The sequence below is a fragment of the Triturus cristatus genome, chromosome 1_2 (genome assembly GCF_964204655.1).
Source record: "Triturus cristatus chromosome 1_2, aTriCri1.1, whole genome shotgun sequence".
NCBI lineage: Eukaryota > Metazoa > Chordata > Amphibia > Caudata > Salamandridae > Triturus > Triturus cristatus.
The window spans coordinates 1093495761-1093514045 of record NC_140580.1 but is presented as its reverse complement, the minus strand read 5'-3'; the positions used below and the strand labels follow the sequence as shown (position 1 = coordinate 1093514045).

The window sequence follows — 18285 nt, the reverse complement described above, 5'->3', positions numbered from 1 at the left end:
GTTAGCCCTTTCATCAAAATCCAATGGTGCAGTCAAAGTGGAGATATTGTAGAGATTAAACGACAGGGACAAACTGGCTGTGTACGTCGACTGAAGTCCCCTTTCTCCACCCAAGCTAAAGTTTTTGTTTTGATTACCCACATATTCCCAGAGATTACCAAATAATTATCTGGTTCACAAAAATGTGCTTTACTGATGAGCTGTTTATAATACAGATAAAATCATTTATAGCATAATGCCCAGCTATTCCATTGATGCAGGTCATGTAAGGGGTTTGTTTCAGGTATGGAAAACTTTAAAGTGCAACAAACTCCAGGATGCTGGAAACCCCATTTCAAGAGAGCAAATGCATTCTAAAAGTTGGTCACTTAAAACAGTAATATCACAATTGTGACGCTTGACCTTGAATCAACCCTTATCCTCACCATGAATCACATCTTCTCTATACCCTAAATGAACCAATGATCGACTTTCTGCCCATAAACAAGCTGGGCCCTTCCAATCAGCAAACAGCATCAAATCAGATTAATAACATTAGCTAAAGATGCCTTCCTTCGAGGCGTGCTTGACATTCTTGGGTTCACTGGGTCTTGAGAGGACTTCAGTAATCTCCGAGAACAGTGACCTCTTTCTTAGGACAAGGGGACAAGGAGGGGCGCGACTCACACGATTAAACACCGAAAGCATGTTGAGGCTTGTGGAGAAGCGAGCCCTCTGCAGCAGCCCCTCCCACCCCATTAGGTCTGGTTGAGTACACAAGTCAGAGAAAGTTCAGAGAAAACAGACCAGTCCCTTTAGACATTGGAGCGTAATAAAAACTATGTAAAATTAAAAACACACAAGTTTTATAAGATTTAGGAATGCTCCAAAGAAAGTTTTCTGCTCTCATTGTAATGTTCTTGAATTAATACAATATTGCTCTCCACATTAAATAATGTAATGTTCTTGAATTAATACAATATTGCTCTCCATATTAAATAATGAATAGCTGTGAAGTACTTTCCACAATGTAGCTTAAAGTTTTAAATTCATGTGTCATACAGCCCAGCAGCTACAGGCGAAATTTTACCAAATGTTTATTAGAAAATAAACAACTCGGCCAAAAACAAATAAAAATTGAAGGGGGTCAAGAGCAAAGTAAATGATCGGCAGCCCCGTAAAAAGATAGTGCTCTGTATTATCCTCCTCTTAATCCCACTTCTGTGCATTACAGGTTCCAGAAATGCTAACAGATCCTGTGAAAAAATCCTTGTCTGGTGGCACCCTTAAATGTGCCGCATCCGCTTCTGATAAGCTCCTCCATGAAGTCCCTATATTCCACCCCCCCCCCCCCCTTCCCTTTTTTTACAGGACTCCTTAAACACCTTGTTGTGGCCCACCAGTGGCGGCTGGCGACATTTGAAGGTGGTAAGGCACACACGTTTAGGGTGAGTATCCGTTGATTTAGCAAGTGTAGCGAGCGATCCTGACTGTCATAATAGGGGCGGGGGTCGCCGAGAACATTGGAGGAAAAAAAGTGGGCAAATGGTGCATTTTCAGGCATATTTGAGAGAGCAAAAAGATTCATAAAGCAATTCTGAAAGTGTCCTCTCAGATTCCCAATCTTCACAAATTCAGGCCAGGATGGAAACCTCTGCACATAATCTTTCATAAGGCCTGGTGGAGACCGCCCAAGACCTCAAACCAAGAGCCACAGTAAGGAGACGTGTGGAATAATCCGGTTATAGCTCTAACTTCTCCAGCCAGGGCGGGCTTCAGGGATGTTGGCTCTCGTTCATCTTGATTCATTCCTCCTAAGGCTGGACTTCTCACTGCACATTCTGCGCAGATTGCCAACATCTCTAGCCTAAGGAGTTCCACCTGCATTTTAGATTCAGCTTTTTCGACCCCATCTTTCTTTATCGGTAGAAAGGTATCAGGTAGAACAGTTGGGCTGCAGCCGGCGAGGACTGTAAAGTGACAGTTTGCCATGTGTTTCAAGTAAAAATGAGGAACCCTGCTTACATAATTCATGAATTAAATATTTCATTATCCGGGCAGCCGGCTAGCAGCAATTATGGGTGTGGGCTGCTACTTGTCGCAGCGTAAAATATAATTTATTACTCTGCTTGTAATAATGTTGGAGTGCTGTATAAAAGCTCTACAAAACAAAAATGACAGATTATATAAATGGCAGAACTGTCTCATAAGCCCCACACAAGCTTGGCCTGAACTTTGTGCACCCTGCGGAAGTGGTAATACAGAGCAATATGGGACCCACTGCTGCTGGAAGCCCTGCCCACCATTAGAGCTTTGCATGGCTTCGCAGAGAGGAACTCTAAAATCGGATATGGTTATTACGAACTCTACTCAAGTTTTGGCATCAGGAAAACATTGGGACCGCACCAGTGCCTAATTTGAGCCAGTGGTTTCCGATGCTCCCCAACGCTTCACAGTGCAACTGTCCATCCTCGAGCATCAGCAGTCTAAGTCGGACGGCATCCCTGCTCCTGATCGCAGGTGCCACGGGTGAAGGAACAGCCTCAGCAAGACAGACAAGTAGCTGTGAAGTCCCTTCAGAAATCCCCTCACCTGGAAGATCAACAACTGTCTTCCAGGTCCAATGGCAACCACATCATTGCCATGTGCATGACACCGCACCCAGCAGGAAATATGGAAGTGTGACCGGAGGGTCTACTGTAAGAATCTGATAACCGACCAAGTTCAGGTGGGTGGGGAAGTCATGAGTGGCCGGGCCAGACTTTGAAGAAAACTCGAGCTGCTGAAGGAGCACATCCCGACAAACCAACAGCAAGTGAAGTGGGTGACAACCCGAGAATGACCTGCCGACCGCCCAGCGGGAGACCGAGAGTAAGCCGCAAGCATGCACGAACAGAGCCTCTGCCTCACGTTTCTCAGCGTGTCCATCACACCACTGTCACCAATGGCTCAGCAGCCCACGACATCCATGCGCATGGATGCACATGCCTCCCCAAAGAAAATGTAAGCGCCTGGCCACCCCCACTTTCGGGGATCGACTCAAGAACGAAAACCTTCAACCATCACGGCCAGTCATTACCAACTGTTGTCCCGATTCACCACACGGCTGGCAATGCCACCACGCCAGTCCTCATCAAGTGTGTCAAACTACGATCCCCAGAGTACCCATGGACTGGAGTCCTACACAGTTGCCACACCAGCTGACAACAACCAGAGGCTACCCGCTAATCTGGTTTACACCTGAATTCCGTCAGCAAGAGCATGTCTTGACCAAGACTTCTCCACCCTTGAGGTTTGTGCGAGCGACTAGGCACGGGCTCCTTGGTGATCTTGCAGCTGCCTCCATGTCAGCACAGAAACCGCTCCTGCGCAGCGCCATGGCAACCCCGACAAGAGGTCCCCCCCCAGTTGGGAGAATTGGACTGGATATTGCTCCGACTGATTACAGGATACCGCAATATAGTCTAACAGAGACTTCAGTCGGTCAAGCAACACCTTCGTGAACCTTCACCATGGACTCCAACCATGCTCATGAGCATCCTGTTTTATGATCTGTTAGAACCCACCACAGACCATCCCCATCAGCGGAGTGTGGAGCAACTTCGAACCAAAAGACATGTTCTCACCGGTATGCTGCCGGGGTGCAGCTGATGTCCCCAAACCAGCATTCGTGTCCAGAACCACTGAGATTAAATTACGAGTGCCAGCAAAGATTGTCCTGCTGCCATCAGAGTCACCAGCCCCATGTCTGCGGTCTTCCCACAGCACGATCCGTGAGGCTGATTGACCCTGTAGTGTTTAGTTGATTGTCGTTATCCCCCACAGGTTGGACTGATGTTCATTTTGTTCTTGAATAAAGTTTGGGAGGACTGTAGTGTTTCAGCAGACACTGCCATTTCCAGCTACTCCCTTGAGGGCTGGGCACACATGCATCCCACCCCCATCCATCCATCACAGGCGTCACAAATGACGTGACCCTGCTAATAAACCGGCCCGGGTGCACGTGCTCGCGACTAGTTCCAGTACACTACTACAGTGTGGTCTTTTGTTAGCCTATGGGCCTAGCGACCCAAGACAGCACAGGAGAGGGAAAGGGACGGTTATCGCAGAAGGCAGGAAAGGAAGGTTACACTTCAAGCTTATCTAGTTGCTTTAAGACCTGCACTGTCTCTACAGCTACAGGTTTCCTGTTCGGTGCAAGGATGGGACTTCCTTCTACACCCAGGAAACTGTGCCCAAAGCCCCCTGCCCTCATTTCAGCAGCCCCTAGCCCTTCTTCCTGGTGGCTGCACCACACCCCTCTAATTCTCCTATATGCACTCTGACAGCAGGTGAAAATAACTCTGAAGAGGACTACCACTATGAGTCACTGAGTCAAGGCACACCTATGGTCAGTGCCCTCTTAGTTTCACCAAAAAAAACACGTGCTCAAACTTTAACCACTCGATAACTCAACTATACAGGGAATTGAACTGGATAGGATTCACGCTGAAATATTTCCTTGTCAACTCGTTCACTGCAGTGGTGGTGCTGAGTGTTAGCCTGGTGCAGCCAATGTAGCCACCCCCCCCAGGTAGACCGTCTTCAGTGCCCTCATCCACCCTAGTTGCAACAGTGACAGGTAGCAAAATTTCTGTCTCATCTTTTGCTGCACTTGTCCAGTTATGTGGATCTCTACAACCCCTGCCCTCCTCTTGCACAAACGTGGACAGACTGTGCTTGCAAACCACCACTAGCATCCACCCTCGTTGCAACCAAAGGCTATTAACCCACACCTCCATCTACAACACTCCCCATTAAAGAGCGCCTGGAAACGGTTCACATCTGAATCTTCTGAGTACGAGCCCTGGTGCAGCGAAAGAAGCCAGCAGGTATTCCAGAATCGGACCCCTGAATGTGCTGCAGCAAACAAGGACGATGTGATCATGTGCATGGGGTGAAGTGTAGGAAGAGCCCTCCTGGACGCCACGCCGGCTCAGCTAGCACCGGACACCACATTTGCACCATGGCTTATGATCAGCCCAGTTGAATGTCCATCCACCCATGTCAGACAGCATCAACCTCGGTTCTCTGATCCATAGAAAACCTATACCACCTCTTCCCCCACCCCGCCCCCTCCAGAACCTTTGCCCCATGATCCACTGCAGTCTTGTTCATATTTTCAAACATTTGTGCTCCCAAAATATTAATAAATCGAGGTTCCTTTTGGATGCTCATTATCTACAGGTCTCACATTAGGGGAATTAACCAAAGGGGGAAAAGTTGGCTTCACCATGCATCAATGCTCACTTGCCTGGCCAACCAGTTACTCGGCCATACACTCACTCGTCACTTACTCATCCATATAGTCGCAAACCCAAACAAAAAGTTTACAAAAATGAACTTTCACACAAAACTCGAGCTATTGCCTACTCATTCACCCCCCCCACCCCCCATTCATGAAAATAATTCCAAGTCAACTCTGCTGCATTCACCCGCTTACATACACACAAATAAGCACATGTTCAACACAAAACTTTCTGGTGTGGCTTCCAGAAAAGAAACCCTGCACGAATCCTCCAGAACTGGACATAATACGTCAGCAGTGTACTTAGAATTAAGTATCAATATTCCAGAAGAGGCATGGAGAATTTAAGATTGCCCCACAGAAACACATCCAAGAAGAGGACATAATCTCATCAGTGGAATGCATTCTGTACAGAGTAAATAGGTCTCCTCTTTTTTACTATTTACTGCTCTCCATCTTTTCTGTAAGTGGGGGGTTAAGCGAGATCCGAATGACTGACCAGTGCCAGCATTACCACGGATGGCGTCCCTCTCCCCCCACGCCCCGTCCCTCTCCCACCCCCTCCATGGCTTCCCTCACTACCATGCTCATCAGTGCCCCTCTTCTCTCCATAGCCTGGCTATCACATACATTTAATTTGTTTTAAAGCGCGGGTTAGGGTTAGATTAACGTATAAGAATGTATTTCTAAGCAAACTAACCCTTTTCAGCAACATTAGGAATAGAAAATGAACGAGTGGGGGGGGGGGGGGGGGGGGAGGGACAATCTCCTAATTTACACCATGCAGTTTGCACGCAGCTGTTTGATGACCGCTAATAGGTCACTGTGCTATATTAGGATTCTAACATTAACAGCATGTAACAAAAGGAACTCTAACAAAAGCAGTAACCCACTGAGCTATCCACATGAAATTCTGTAGTCTGCATAGTACTCGTTACTTCTCCTTTCTTCGTTACTTTAGGATGAGAAAATAGCTTGCAAGGCTGCTTTTACTGTTAGGGGTGTGGGGGTGGGGGGGAAGCTGCAAGGGTGCCTCCACTAGGCATGTGGGGAGGGGGTATAGAAGCTTGCAAGGCTGCCTGCGCTGTGGAGGAGGGAAGGAAGTTTGCAAGGCGGCTTGTACTGTTAGGGGGTGGGAGTGGGGGGGAAGCTGCAAGGCTGCCTCCACTAGGCGCGTGGGGAGGGGGGTATAGAAGCTTGCAAGGCTGCCTGCGCTGTGGAGGAGGGAAGGAAGCTTGCAAGGCACCTTGTACTAGGGGAGGATGTGGGACGGAAGTGTGCTAGGCGGCCTGTGCTGAGGCAGGAGTGTGGACCATGCCATTCCTGGATGTGTGCTGGTGACCCATTACATACCTCAAATGTGCGTTAATAGGTGTAGGCTCCACCCCCCCCCCCCCCCCCCCCCACCACCACCACCATACTGCCACTTGTGTACAAGCCTGCAATACTGCACAATGTTCTGGAAAAAGTGATGACAAAGCATTGCACGAGGAATCAGCATAACCCGGTCAAGTAGGTAGGAGCACCAGAACCACAGCAAGCAGACCTACCGCCACCTTTGGGTAATCCACCTTTATACCCAGAATCCACCCAAGAACCCTCATGCTAGTTACCTGCACTGGGCCACCTCCAAGCTCCTCGTCCAGCTGCGCGCTCAGGAACGCGGACGCAGCTATCTCGTCCCTGGTAGAGCTCGCCCCTTGCCTGAAGGAAGAGAGACTTTCATTTACAACAATCCAGACCAACAGTACACTTCATGCATCACAGACCACAATCCAGCACATCTCATGGCTCTTAAAATGTTTACTCCTGAATTGAGTAACATCACTATGGAAGGATACAGTGCCTAGAGTCCATCCTAAAAGGTTTCAAACCTAGGACCCTCTATGTACACACCTCTAAACACGGAGCTGACACACCGAGGTAAGCAGCCTCTCAGCGTCAAGCTGCTAAAGGACTAGAATTCAGCAGGACAGATGTGGAACGTGCAATACGTGCACTATGGTGTGTTATTACACTAGTTCCACAGAGGAGCAAACAGCATCTCTCCATCCTAAATCATCCTTACCTTGAGGGTTCCTAGAGTCTTGGCACCAGTGTGTTGCGGTGCTACAGAAACCGGTTTTGTATGAGGAGATTTAGCTTTCGAGGCTAATATCCGAGTAGTACTGCTAGCACCACGACTAGGTCCTCAAGGCACCTTCGGTCTCTAAGCCTTCCAAATGGCAAGGTGAGACATGGACAGAAAGTGGCGCCGCTGGAAGCTAGTCTAAGCTTGACGCTCCACCGTGTGGCCACTATGGGATCTGCAGGGCTGAGTGTGATTTGCACAGGGAGCGCCCCCTGCAAGGAGAACAAGCTGTGGGGCACGGAGGCAGCATGTGACACAATACTGCGACTCCTAAACCAGGGAGAGTTCTTAAACTTAGGTAGATGATGCTGTATACGTTATGATCAAGCAGTGACCTGTTCTTGTAAAGGGGCAACGGGCCTTTGTTAGACAGAACGATCAGAGATTGAATTTAGAACATTTTTAGGTGCATGCTTAAAAGTAATCATGTGACTTGGGGGCCTAATGGCAGCCACCGGTGACGTAACGCATAGTGATTGGGGACCCCCTGCAAAATGTGACAAGGGGCCGCTGAGTTTCCCATATCTAACAGACATGCATTGTCCTCTGGCTGGGTGAGCCCCTAAAGGACTGGGTGCCCCCTACATCGCGGGGGCTGCAGGGGCCTGCGATACGCCCCTGGCAGCCATGATCCTTAGACTCCCCTGAATTCAAACGACACTCACCATGTGTAGATAATCCGTCCGCTCTTTCCGCCGTGGCTGTAATCATACAGAATAATGTAACTGTCTCCGCCATAGAACTGGCCGTAGAGGGAGGGGTCCACCGGCGCCTTCTCGGAACCTTCAATGCGCCAGATCTTTAGAGGGGAGAAAAAAAGAAAACACATGAGGAAAAGTACAAACCATGCAAAATATGCAAAGAAAGCTAAAACTGAAGAACGTAGCCCGGTCCTACATTCAGTTTATGGCTCTGCACAGAAACACTGCGGGGGAGTTATTCAGTTAAATTATTCGGTTTCAACCCAAACATGTAACCGTGCAGAACTGGACCATAAACAACAACCCTGTCTGCTGTATTTTGTACTCCATCCCAAAAAGAAGGTTTCGCCGCCTGGTCAGTTCAATGCGCAACTCCAATGTCTGCCGATTCACCAAGGCATATTTCAGCGCAGAATGCCTCGCCGAATGAACGCGACGTATTACATTGATCCCAGCCAAGACTGCTCATTGGGAAACTGCAGAACACCCCACATTCCCTCCGCCTATTGCCAGCCTCCCTTGAATCAACACATTCTTTAGAACCCATTCTTAAGGCTGCACCAGCCCAAGCTCACTTCTCTGGGGCAGCGCAGACCAGGGCTGGACAGGCCTTTTACTCCACTGGGCATTTACAGGCCAGGTTTCAGTGCCCAGGGATGCTGCCGGTGCCTCCGTCGCTTTCCCCAGCTCTTCAGGTTTAATAGCATTAGGCACATGGAGGCTTCAAGCAACAGAGCGGGAGTGTGAGAAAAGATGAATGGATTGAAACTGATGCAGAGCAAGAAGAGGACGGGAGCAAGGCTGGTTTGAGCACTTTCCCCAGGGCGGCTTTTGTTTTTCCGGCCCAGACTAGGGTCATGTTCATTCCTTTGACAGTTCAGGAGCAATCCTGTCCACAGTGGGGTCTACATGCCAAGGGCTACAGGATCTCTGCCCACTGTGCCCTGCTCACTTGGAACTGATCTGCCAGCCCAATAACTCCAGCGATGCATTACCGAACGGTGTGTAGATCCATAGGATATGTTGCAGGAGTGTTACATCAGAGAAATGTAAACCATAAACACTGCGTTGGAATTCTCAATCTATATAGCTTTGCATGGCTCATAATTTTTCTAGGACAGAGCGAGTCAATATGTCAATGCATTGAAAGTTCTTAGAAAGGGCAAAGGTAAAACAGTACAGCTACTTCTCTAAGACCCACATCACTTTCCAGCATGAGTCCAGGAGCCTGTACGCACTCATGTTTTGACATCTACGTAAATGCTTTTCAACCAAGCATTGGCAAAGCCAATATCTCTCACCTATGGGAGCTCTATTGGCTTGTTGGTGGTGGCATTGAGGAGTGGTATTATATAGAGGCGGCACAGCCAGCTGTAGCCCGTGCAGGTAAGAGTGGTGGGGCAGGATTGACGATAAGGGAAAATTTAATTTTCCCTTGTCCTCATCCATCGAAATCCCCCCCCTCCCAACCAGGCACCCACCGCTCTTAACTGCATGGGCCACGAATGGGCACAACATGACGTGGGGCAGCACCATGTGGTGTTGAGTGCCATTGAATCGTGTGGAGCCATGTGGTGTGGAATTGTGTGAAGTGGACTGGAATTGTGTAGCATTGGTTGGTACGAAAAGATGCCAGTTGATTGCTCTATGGGGTTTTAAAGCCTTGTGCTACATAAATACAATTAGAATCCAATGTGGTACCAATGATCTGGAACTACGATCTACGTAAATCTGATCTGATGCAGTAGCTGGTTAGTGTGTACAGTACAACACTTCAGTGAGAACAGGTTTGTATACAAATAAATGCGTTTCAGACAAAAGTGGGTGAGAAACCTTTTACTTGTTGGGGCTAAAGGGGAGCTACGTGGCGGCAGAGTTGAGGAGCTATAAATGGGAAAAGCATTTTCCGAACAGCAGTAGCTGACGTGCTAGTACCCGATCAGGATAGAGAGTGATAGTGAGTAACAGACACCTTAAGGTTAGAGGCGGTAAACGGAACTGTAGGAGTTTTAAACCAAAGATTCTAGATTTGTAAAATCGGAGTCAGCGCTGTCATGACCGACAGTGGGTGAAGTTTGGGGGGGGGGTGGGGGGGGGGGGAGGGGAAGGGGAGCATGGGAGGATGAAGCATTCTGGTAAAAGTGGAGGTGAAAGGGAAAAGAAATAGTCCCTCAATCACAGCGCGAACAGCAAATAGACATCAATTGTCATTAATCAATATGTGCTTTGTCCATGTGCCACGGAAAGAAAACGAAGTGACGCACTGGCCAATTGGGAAGCAATAAAGAAGAGACTGATGCCAGCGACTGGTAAGAAAGGGGCAGGCTTGACGCCCTTTGTAGTGAACAATACCCCTTGAAGAGACTGCACGCGCGGTCGCCAGGCAGGACCTAAAGAGAAGCCAATAGGAAAGCTGGAAGCAGGTGCTAAACAGATTAACAGGAATTGTAATTCAAGTATGGTGGTTTCAAAAATTAACAACCAAAATTTTCAATTCTAGAAAGTGTGAATTCCTATTTGGACTGATGAAAACAAGCCCCACTTTCCGAACTCTGCCACTAGATGGCAGCTAATGCAAAGCACATGGCTAGAGACCATATTCTTGCTCCCACAACAGCATCTTTACGCAGAACTAATGCAAAATTCCGTTTTTAACGTTTATCATATACTATTAAACTAGAACATCTACCAGGATACTACAAATTAATTTAATAAATAATTTGGTGTCCTCAAATTTCATTGAATCGATTGGCACGTTCCCAAATCTTTACAGGACGGATGCCAGGAAGCGGATACAATTAAGCTCGTCGGTGCGACATCAGTGGCATGGGAAGGAGTTTGGCGGAAGATAGTCAGCACGGCAGGCATGGTTGTGGTTCCACGTTAAAACAGGCTGCAAAAATAAATATTGACTCACGTATGTAGACATTAGCAAAAAGTGTAAATATTGTGTAATTAAAAGTGTCACCCCTGTGGATTTCCTTATATAAACTCGGGTCACACGTCACCTGACCCGGTTTACAGTCAGTTTTCACAGGTTACAAACTTTAGTAACTTCTGCCACAAATAGGTTTGCCCACGGACAATCGCCCAAGTTTAGTTTGGCCGCTAGCCACATCTCCTCCTACCAAACTTAGGATATGCCCCCAACTTAAATATACGAAGGCCAAAACGTGCCCTTTCATACCTGTCCGTATTTTAAAATGGATTTGCAAAAAATGCAAAAAACTCAAGCCTGTTTCATGAAACATGGGGGAGTATTTCTTGTACTGCATTGCCACCAAGTGGAATATTAGCGAATTGCAGTTCAATTTCGTCATTTTGATCACCGACAGGTAACATTGTATTATAATTAGGGCTTCCGGTTTTAATATTTGTCATTTCCGTCTGTATTTATCCATATTTATTTTTTGTTAATTTTACCTGTATTTATCCATATTTATTTTGTTAATTTTACCTGTATTTATCCATATTTATTTTAGGGTTTGTGAAAAAATGAAGCTGAAATGTGTATATTTCTACATTTATTTAACCAGTCAATGTGCACTTGGGCCAGAATGCCTGACCGGTTTCAATTATATATACACTCCGATGGTAAAATATGCACTTGTAAGGAAATATGTAAATTTTATTATCAAGGTTGTACAAATTTACTGCTGTTAAAGCTCTTTACTAAAATCCCTATATTTTTTAATCCCCTTGCCTGTCAATCTGCACAGCTATTGACCTGGCAGTCATGATTGACAGCACTTCGAATCACAAAACAACCCAATATAAGTTTTTATCCACATTTAAAAATAAATACAGATCGGAAAATAAATGATTCGGTCTGTATTTATCTGTAATAATCAGTAAAAACGGAAGACAGGGAGCCTTAATTATTGTTCTATATAGCGCTTGCTACTCTGATAAGGCATTGAAGCACTTTATAGCGGGGCATATGTTGCTTCAGAACTAAATGTTAGGGATTAATCTCGTAGTTCTAGCTGGCTTTTGGAATTAGCCTTGTCCTGTCAGCGTGCCGTTTCATGCACTTTGTTTCTTTGTGGCAGATTCAGTAAATAAGAGGTATTGTGAATGGAAAGCGGGATCAGCAGATCGGCTCGAGGAGGTCAGATATTGTTAGACTAATGAATGATTACTGAGAAAGGGAGTTTGCGATTTATGAGGTATGGTAATTTTTCAGAAATCTAGTAGACAGTAAGGCAGACCGGCTACATCCAGATATATTAAGGCATGCAAAGGACAGAGGTCTTTGAGACCGCACATTACCTCCGGATGCAGATTTAAATACAACTTTAGATGGTTGTCACCTGTGGGCAGGTGCTATGTGTGGTTGCATCTTTGGCTGTTCCGTTTGGTTTACACGGGTGTTGAGCAGCTTGAAACAGATGCATGGGCGGCGTGTTGGTAATGGCATCTGCTGCAACATCAAATACATTAAGGGGGTGTTTGAGGTCAAGGGAGAGTCAATTAAGCACAATCTGTTTACAAAGGGTCCCTCATGGGTACCTTTCAAAAGGACTTTGTTGAGAATAACCAGGTCTTCTGAATTCCAAGTGATTCTCAGTGGCTCTCATTTTTTAAAGTTAAGAAAGGTCATTGTATGGTGGCTTCAACTGAGAAATCAACTACTTTCTTTGTACCAAAAGGAGCCAAAATGTAGGGCAAGTAATAGTTGGTGAGGAATGCTTCCGCTCGAAAGATTGTAGATAAGTGACAGAATCAGAAATGTCCCCGTTTTCTTGATGGTGGATTGAAAAGGCCACTGTGTTGATGAAAGGGCAAAAAGGAGAACATAACCCAATAAACCTTGAATCAAGTTATCACGTAAAATTGTAGCTTTATGGCTCGATGTGGCGCTTCATGTTGGCTTTTAATTTAAAGTTTAAGGATTGGAAGCGAAGCAAAAATGCAACCAAAAGGGAAAGGTTTCTTGTAGGGAGTGACGTGTGCATCAGCTACCTCGGACGTCACCACAATCCCGAAGTTGTGTCATACAGTCCCATGCTTTTAAAAGACTTCAGCACTCAGGATTGTTGAGAACACTAATAGTCTGAAGCCGACAGATGTGTCACACATGGTTAAAGACAGTGCATGGTGAAAGGAAGAGCTACAAGCAGCCAGTATCCGATGAGGCTTTGCTGAGTGGGAGAAAATCTGAGAAGTTGCAGCAGCCGAAGTTCTGGCAAGCAATTCCTCGGAATTAACATTACTTGCATGAAAACTGTCTTACACAGGGCACTCTGTTCCTTCTGAAAATATTAACGCAGCCAATCACTAAAGCTGGTGTGCCCCACATACGTCCAGGCAGGAGTGTCCATGCCACATTTCCCAGATACCCGCATTCAATGTCTTTGCACACAATGTACCTAAAAGGAACTCATAGTTGTGGTTACACTAAAAAGCTGCCATGGATTAGATTCTGCAGGACCTGCTTTTTAGCAACGCTCTAAATTATACACGTAGTGTTTGCAAATAATAGGTCCATAAAGAGAAAGGAGTTTAAACAGAAAGACCTCGGTGAAATACAACTGGGTCATAATTACTCAAAAACAAGGAAATCTTGGCATTATGCCATTTTTCAAGTGGAAATTGACCTTTCCCACAAACACCAGACTATTCCCCCAAATGCTTCTTTTCCTAGTCTGCTCCAATCAGAATCTTCCACCAGACAGCAGAGGGGGATGGCAGATGGAAGAGGGGGTAGGAGTCATCTGTGTACGTGTGGGATCATGTTATGTGCATTTGTAAACCACCATCACCCGCGAGGTGCCCTGGCCCCGAGCAGGGGTGTGCGCCGTGCCCCGGTAGGTAGGCTGGGTATCCCCAGCTGGTTTATCATCGCCAGTGTGGGGGGCAATGACAAACTCCTCCTAACAACTAATAAAAACTGCGCTCCAGTCCAAATACGAGGCACCTCCACGCATAGGTAAAGTAGGGGACTGAGGGCTCCATTATACAGGCATTTTTCTCACCCTCACCTTGAGCCTCAAAAGCAAAACTGAACAGTGCTGGTCTTTAAAAATTATTTCGCCGGGACACGTTACGCTATGAAATCTTTTATACCAACCAAACGTTTGCCAAGATAATCAGCCTGAAATGGAAAAACCAAATCGCAGATATCCTGTACCAGAGTACCTGCTCGTTTCGGAGAAGTGAACCTAGTTACTCGGATTAAAAGCACTGGACTTCTGCTGGTAGGTGGAGGTACTCTAACCCTCAAAATAAAAAGTGCAGGTACTCCGTGCCTGTCCATTCGAAGTACTGAAGCTACGTATAAATCAAGAAATGTAAAAATAATTAAAATACGTAACTGCGGCTTTTTAAGCCATCTTTGCTAAATGAAGCGACTTTAGCTGCTGCACAGATCTAGATATATAGATAGTGACCACGAGGTGGCACTGTAGCCCAAGGGTTGAGTTGCGATGCGGCTTTTTCAATATCACACTTGGAATCCAAAGCAAAAGAACTTCCATTAGTAATACTAAAGAGTGGTGTCACGGGGGGCTGGAGCCACAGATACAACTGAACTCGCCCCCACCACCCCCCCCCCCCACACTCACTTTAATTGCTACTGATTTGCAGCGCGAAACCCACAGTTTGAACGGGCGTGGGCCGGCACCAGATATTACCATTTACCTCCCTAGTCTGGAATATTCCTCTGCGTCTGCACCCCAGCCCCCGACACCTTCCGGAAACGCTCCTATGTTGCTCCACTCCCTGCACCAATAACGAGGCAGCGGGGAGCAGCACCGCGCAGAATGCTGCGCTGTGACGGATGTGCGTACAGCAGAACCGCTGCAGCCGAGGGCGACAAGACAGTCGGCATCCTTGGCAGGGAGAAGGCGAGCAGGTCGGAGCTGCGGTGAAGCAAACGACGCAGGCTGGATTGCTGATGCACAAAGATGCAGTGTGCGCCTAACACTGCATGTATCCCAATGCAGTGGCGGCCGGCACTACCATGCAAGTTAACAGAAAAGGACGGTAAAGGATCACGCTTCGTTCAAGCAGTAGTGAACCCTGGTTTCTTGAACATTTACTCTTTTCCCCTGAAATCACAATGGAAAACAAGCATTTGCAATGCAATAGGTCTTGCATTATTAAAGTTTGAGAGATTGGTATTGCGTTATTTAGCAATGCCAATAGATCAAACTTCAATAATGCGAGACCCATTGCATTGCAAATGCTTGTTCTTGCTGGCATCCTTGCTATGCGACTGAGTCCCAGCAGAGACGATAATCATTGACAGATGTTTCTTTGAGGTGATGGACAAGAGACAGCAGATTACACTCTTTTGTATAGGATTGTAGAAGTGTTTGGTCTTGGGTGCATTCATTTGGGTTAGGGGTCTCCTAAAGCTGGATTTTGCTCTTCAGGCTTGCTTGTTTTTTGTTCCACTTAGGGATGCCCTCCCAGTTGCAGAGTTAAATATTCATGTCTGGGGCATTCAAAACTGCTTTCTAATATTAATAAGATTAGGGGATGTAAACCGCAGACTATGTGGCCATAGCAGTCACCTGTTTAATAAGGAGCAGTTGAATATTTAATGAATGAGACTGAAGAGTATTTTTTTATGGTTGAATGAGACATTTTGGACCATGCAGGAATGTTTAGGGTGGCTTGTATGCAAGGTATTGGTGGTCGAGCGATGGTCGATATTAAACCGGCGTGTGGGAGTAGAGTGAAGAGGAATGAATGCAGTTTAAAAGGAAGATTATGGAACAAAGAGATTAGATGGGATTAAGACCCACCTGATTTCCGGCTAAGAGTGCTGGAAAGTAATAGCAAATTACTGTTTGAAATCGCCATGAATTTACCACAAAAGATCAGAAGGGCCTTGTGTCAGACAATAAGAGCATGACGAAGAAATGGTTGCATTGCGTAGGAAGGGAGAAAATAAGTCTATTTGTTACAGTGTGATAAGACGGGGGCAAAGAGACAAGAATGAGAGCTGAGATGTTGGTTCATAGTCAAAAAAATAAGCTCATTTAGTCTGATTTCATACACTGAACAGGGTGTAGGTGATTGAGAGGCCATGAAAAATTAGACCATTGACGGCAGAAACAAGCAACCGGCTCTCAGACGCCACTGTGGAACCCCCTGGTTCCAAACGGAATTATTTTGGAATATTTATTAAAGCACTTTTATTCAATGTATTAGAACTATGTACAGGTTAAGCACACAGACTTGTGGGGCTTCATGCCAAATGGATCTAGCAAGTATAGACTCAGAAGGCTACAACGCTGTGCCATGGGTGCATGCATTGGTTCTGTTAGGTCTTGCATTAGATGCTGAAAAAACCTTTCGGTCCTGGAACTGCGGATGCATGACACCTCTCCAATCAAGATTGCTTGTAGATGGATTCCTCAAATTGACTGAGTAATTGTAAATGGGACCTACTTAACTGCTGGCTCTCATTTTGGAGCCTGTGGGGCCAAGCACTATTGCTTTGCTATTCCCACTCAAGCCCTGATGGTAGTTCTCAGCAGAATAGATTTGGGTACAGAAGAGGCAGATCTCAATGACTGAGTATTGTATATTATTATATCAGGGAGATCTGTAGTAGTCAGTCTCTGGCAGTGCACGTGCATTGTATATATGGTAATTTACCAGGATTCTTAGTCTACCGGGGAAGGATGGTAGTTTTACCCGTGTTGTAGAGTGAAGAGACCATCCTAAAGAACTGTTATTTGCTTCTGGGATTGGAGGATTTTAAGAAGCTTCGGGTCAAGGTGACAAGGAAAATGCAGTACATAATGATTAACAAAATTTAAGCTTAGGAAAAGGAACGTAGCTCTATGAAAAAGACACCCTCTTCGCATTGTGCAGAGGCGGCTATAGTCAAAATTATATCACGCTCTAAACAGAGCGCTTCAAAACACTACATAATACTAAAGGATTAATTCAGGGCGCTTCTAAAACTAGAGAAAGGGAGAACGAAAGAAGCATTACATAAAACGTACAGGACTTTGGTTCAGTACAGCAGTCAGCCATGAGGAGAAATAAATTCATGAGGTAACTCCTTGGACGGTTATGGACAAAAAATAACCAAACCCGTCTCTAGCACTTGAAGTGGCACATAGGACCATGGCCAACAAGATTAGGACAATTGGGGTGTAGGTGGAAAAACATTCCAAGGTTCAGTCCATTTCTCGGCTGGAAACTGAATGGCAAAAGGGAGGACTTTAATTGAGGGGCTACAATGGGCATCTTCAAGTTAGGCGACATGAGACACGAAGATCGGGTTTAATCTTTTGAGGAACTGCAAAAAGAGTTTGATTTGGGCCAAGAACAATTTCACACATGTCTTCAATCGAGGTAGGTACCTACGAGTTATCTTTTAGGTAGCCAGGAAATACCACAATGCAGCCTGATGGACCAGGCTTTTGCAAGTAGAACTAGGAAAATGAAACAGAGACCCCCTCCTTCCCAAAAAAAGGTATTGAAGTAATTGCACACCTATATTACTTTCTTTGTTCAAATTTTGCCTGGTAAAACCTGGTGAGCTTTGCATGTGGAAAAAGGGGAAACCTGAAGAGATCTGGTTGCTCTGTGGTGACCATGTTACACAACTTGACATAAGTAACCTTAAGATGCACGATTAAGAATAATGACACCAGTGCATAGTTTCTAAGAATGTCATACCACAATGAAATTCCTCCTGAACAATGACTTCATTATTATGCCTCGGATGGTCCTGATTAGTCTAAGGATGCCCACAATAAGCCCAGAGTTTGACCTCAATAATTTGCCCATGGTTCACCATTGTCGGGGCACAGTCACTATTATGCCAATGATGCTTGTCTTATAGGAATGATGTACCCCACTCTGCCAGGAATGGTCACCATTGTCCCAGAGAATAACTGGATTGTGAGCGGGGGCATCAGGTGCCCTTGTGATCTCATATGTAAAAGTTTGCTCCTTGTGAGGGGGGGGGGGGACACCACCTGGAACAGATGCAAACACACCCAGACTGGGGTGCATAAATGTCCACCTGTAAACACGCTGCATGAAATAGCGCAAGTGGGACACGTGCCACCGCTCATGCTCGACCCCCCCCTACTTTTGGACATTACCTACAGTCTGCAGGAACTCTCCACTCCAGCCTTCTCAGCTGCCACAGTTATAATTTTACGCACACTCACTATGCGTCAGCATGGGAAGCTGAAATTGGTTTGGCTGGC

The 18285-nt window shown here is 46.1% G+C and overlaps 1 protein-coding gene across 8 annotated transcripts in view; it reads right to left on the bottom strand.

The window, feature by feature from the left end:
• The window catches only part of GSN (gelsolin), a 191906-nt gene that overhangs the window by 21655 nt on the left and 151966 nt on the right, over positions 1-18285 (bottom strand). For all 8 annotated transcript variants that reach the window (XM_085613684.1, XM_085613681.1, XM_085613682.1 and 5 more), the window contains exons 10-11: positions 8063-8196; positions 6880-6970 (exon numbers count right to left, since the gene is read on the bottom strand). In XM_085613684.1, coding sequence (XP_085469810.1) covers positions 6880-6970; positions 8063-8196 — 225 coding nt within the window. The remainder of the gene's footprint in view (positions 1-6879; positions 6971-8062; positions 8197-18285) is intronic.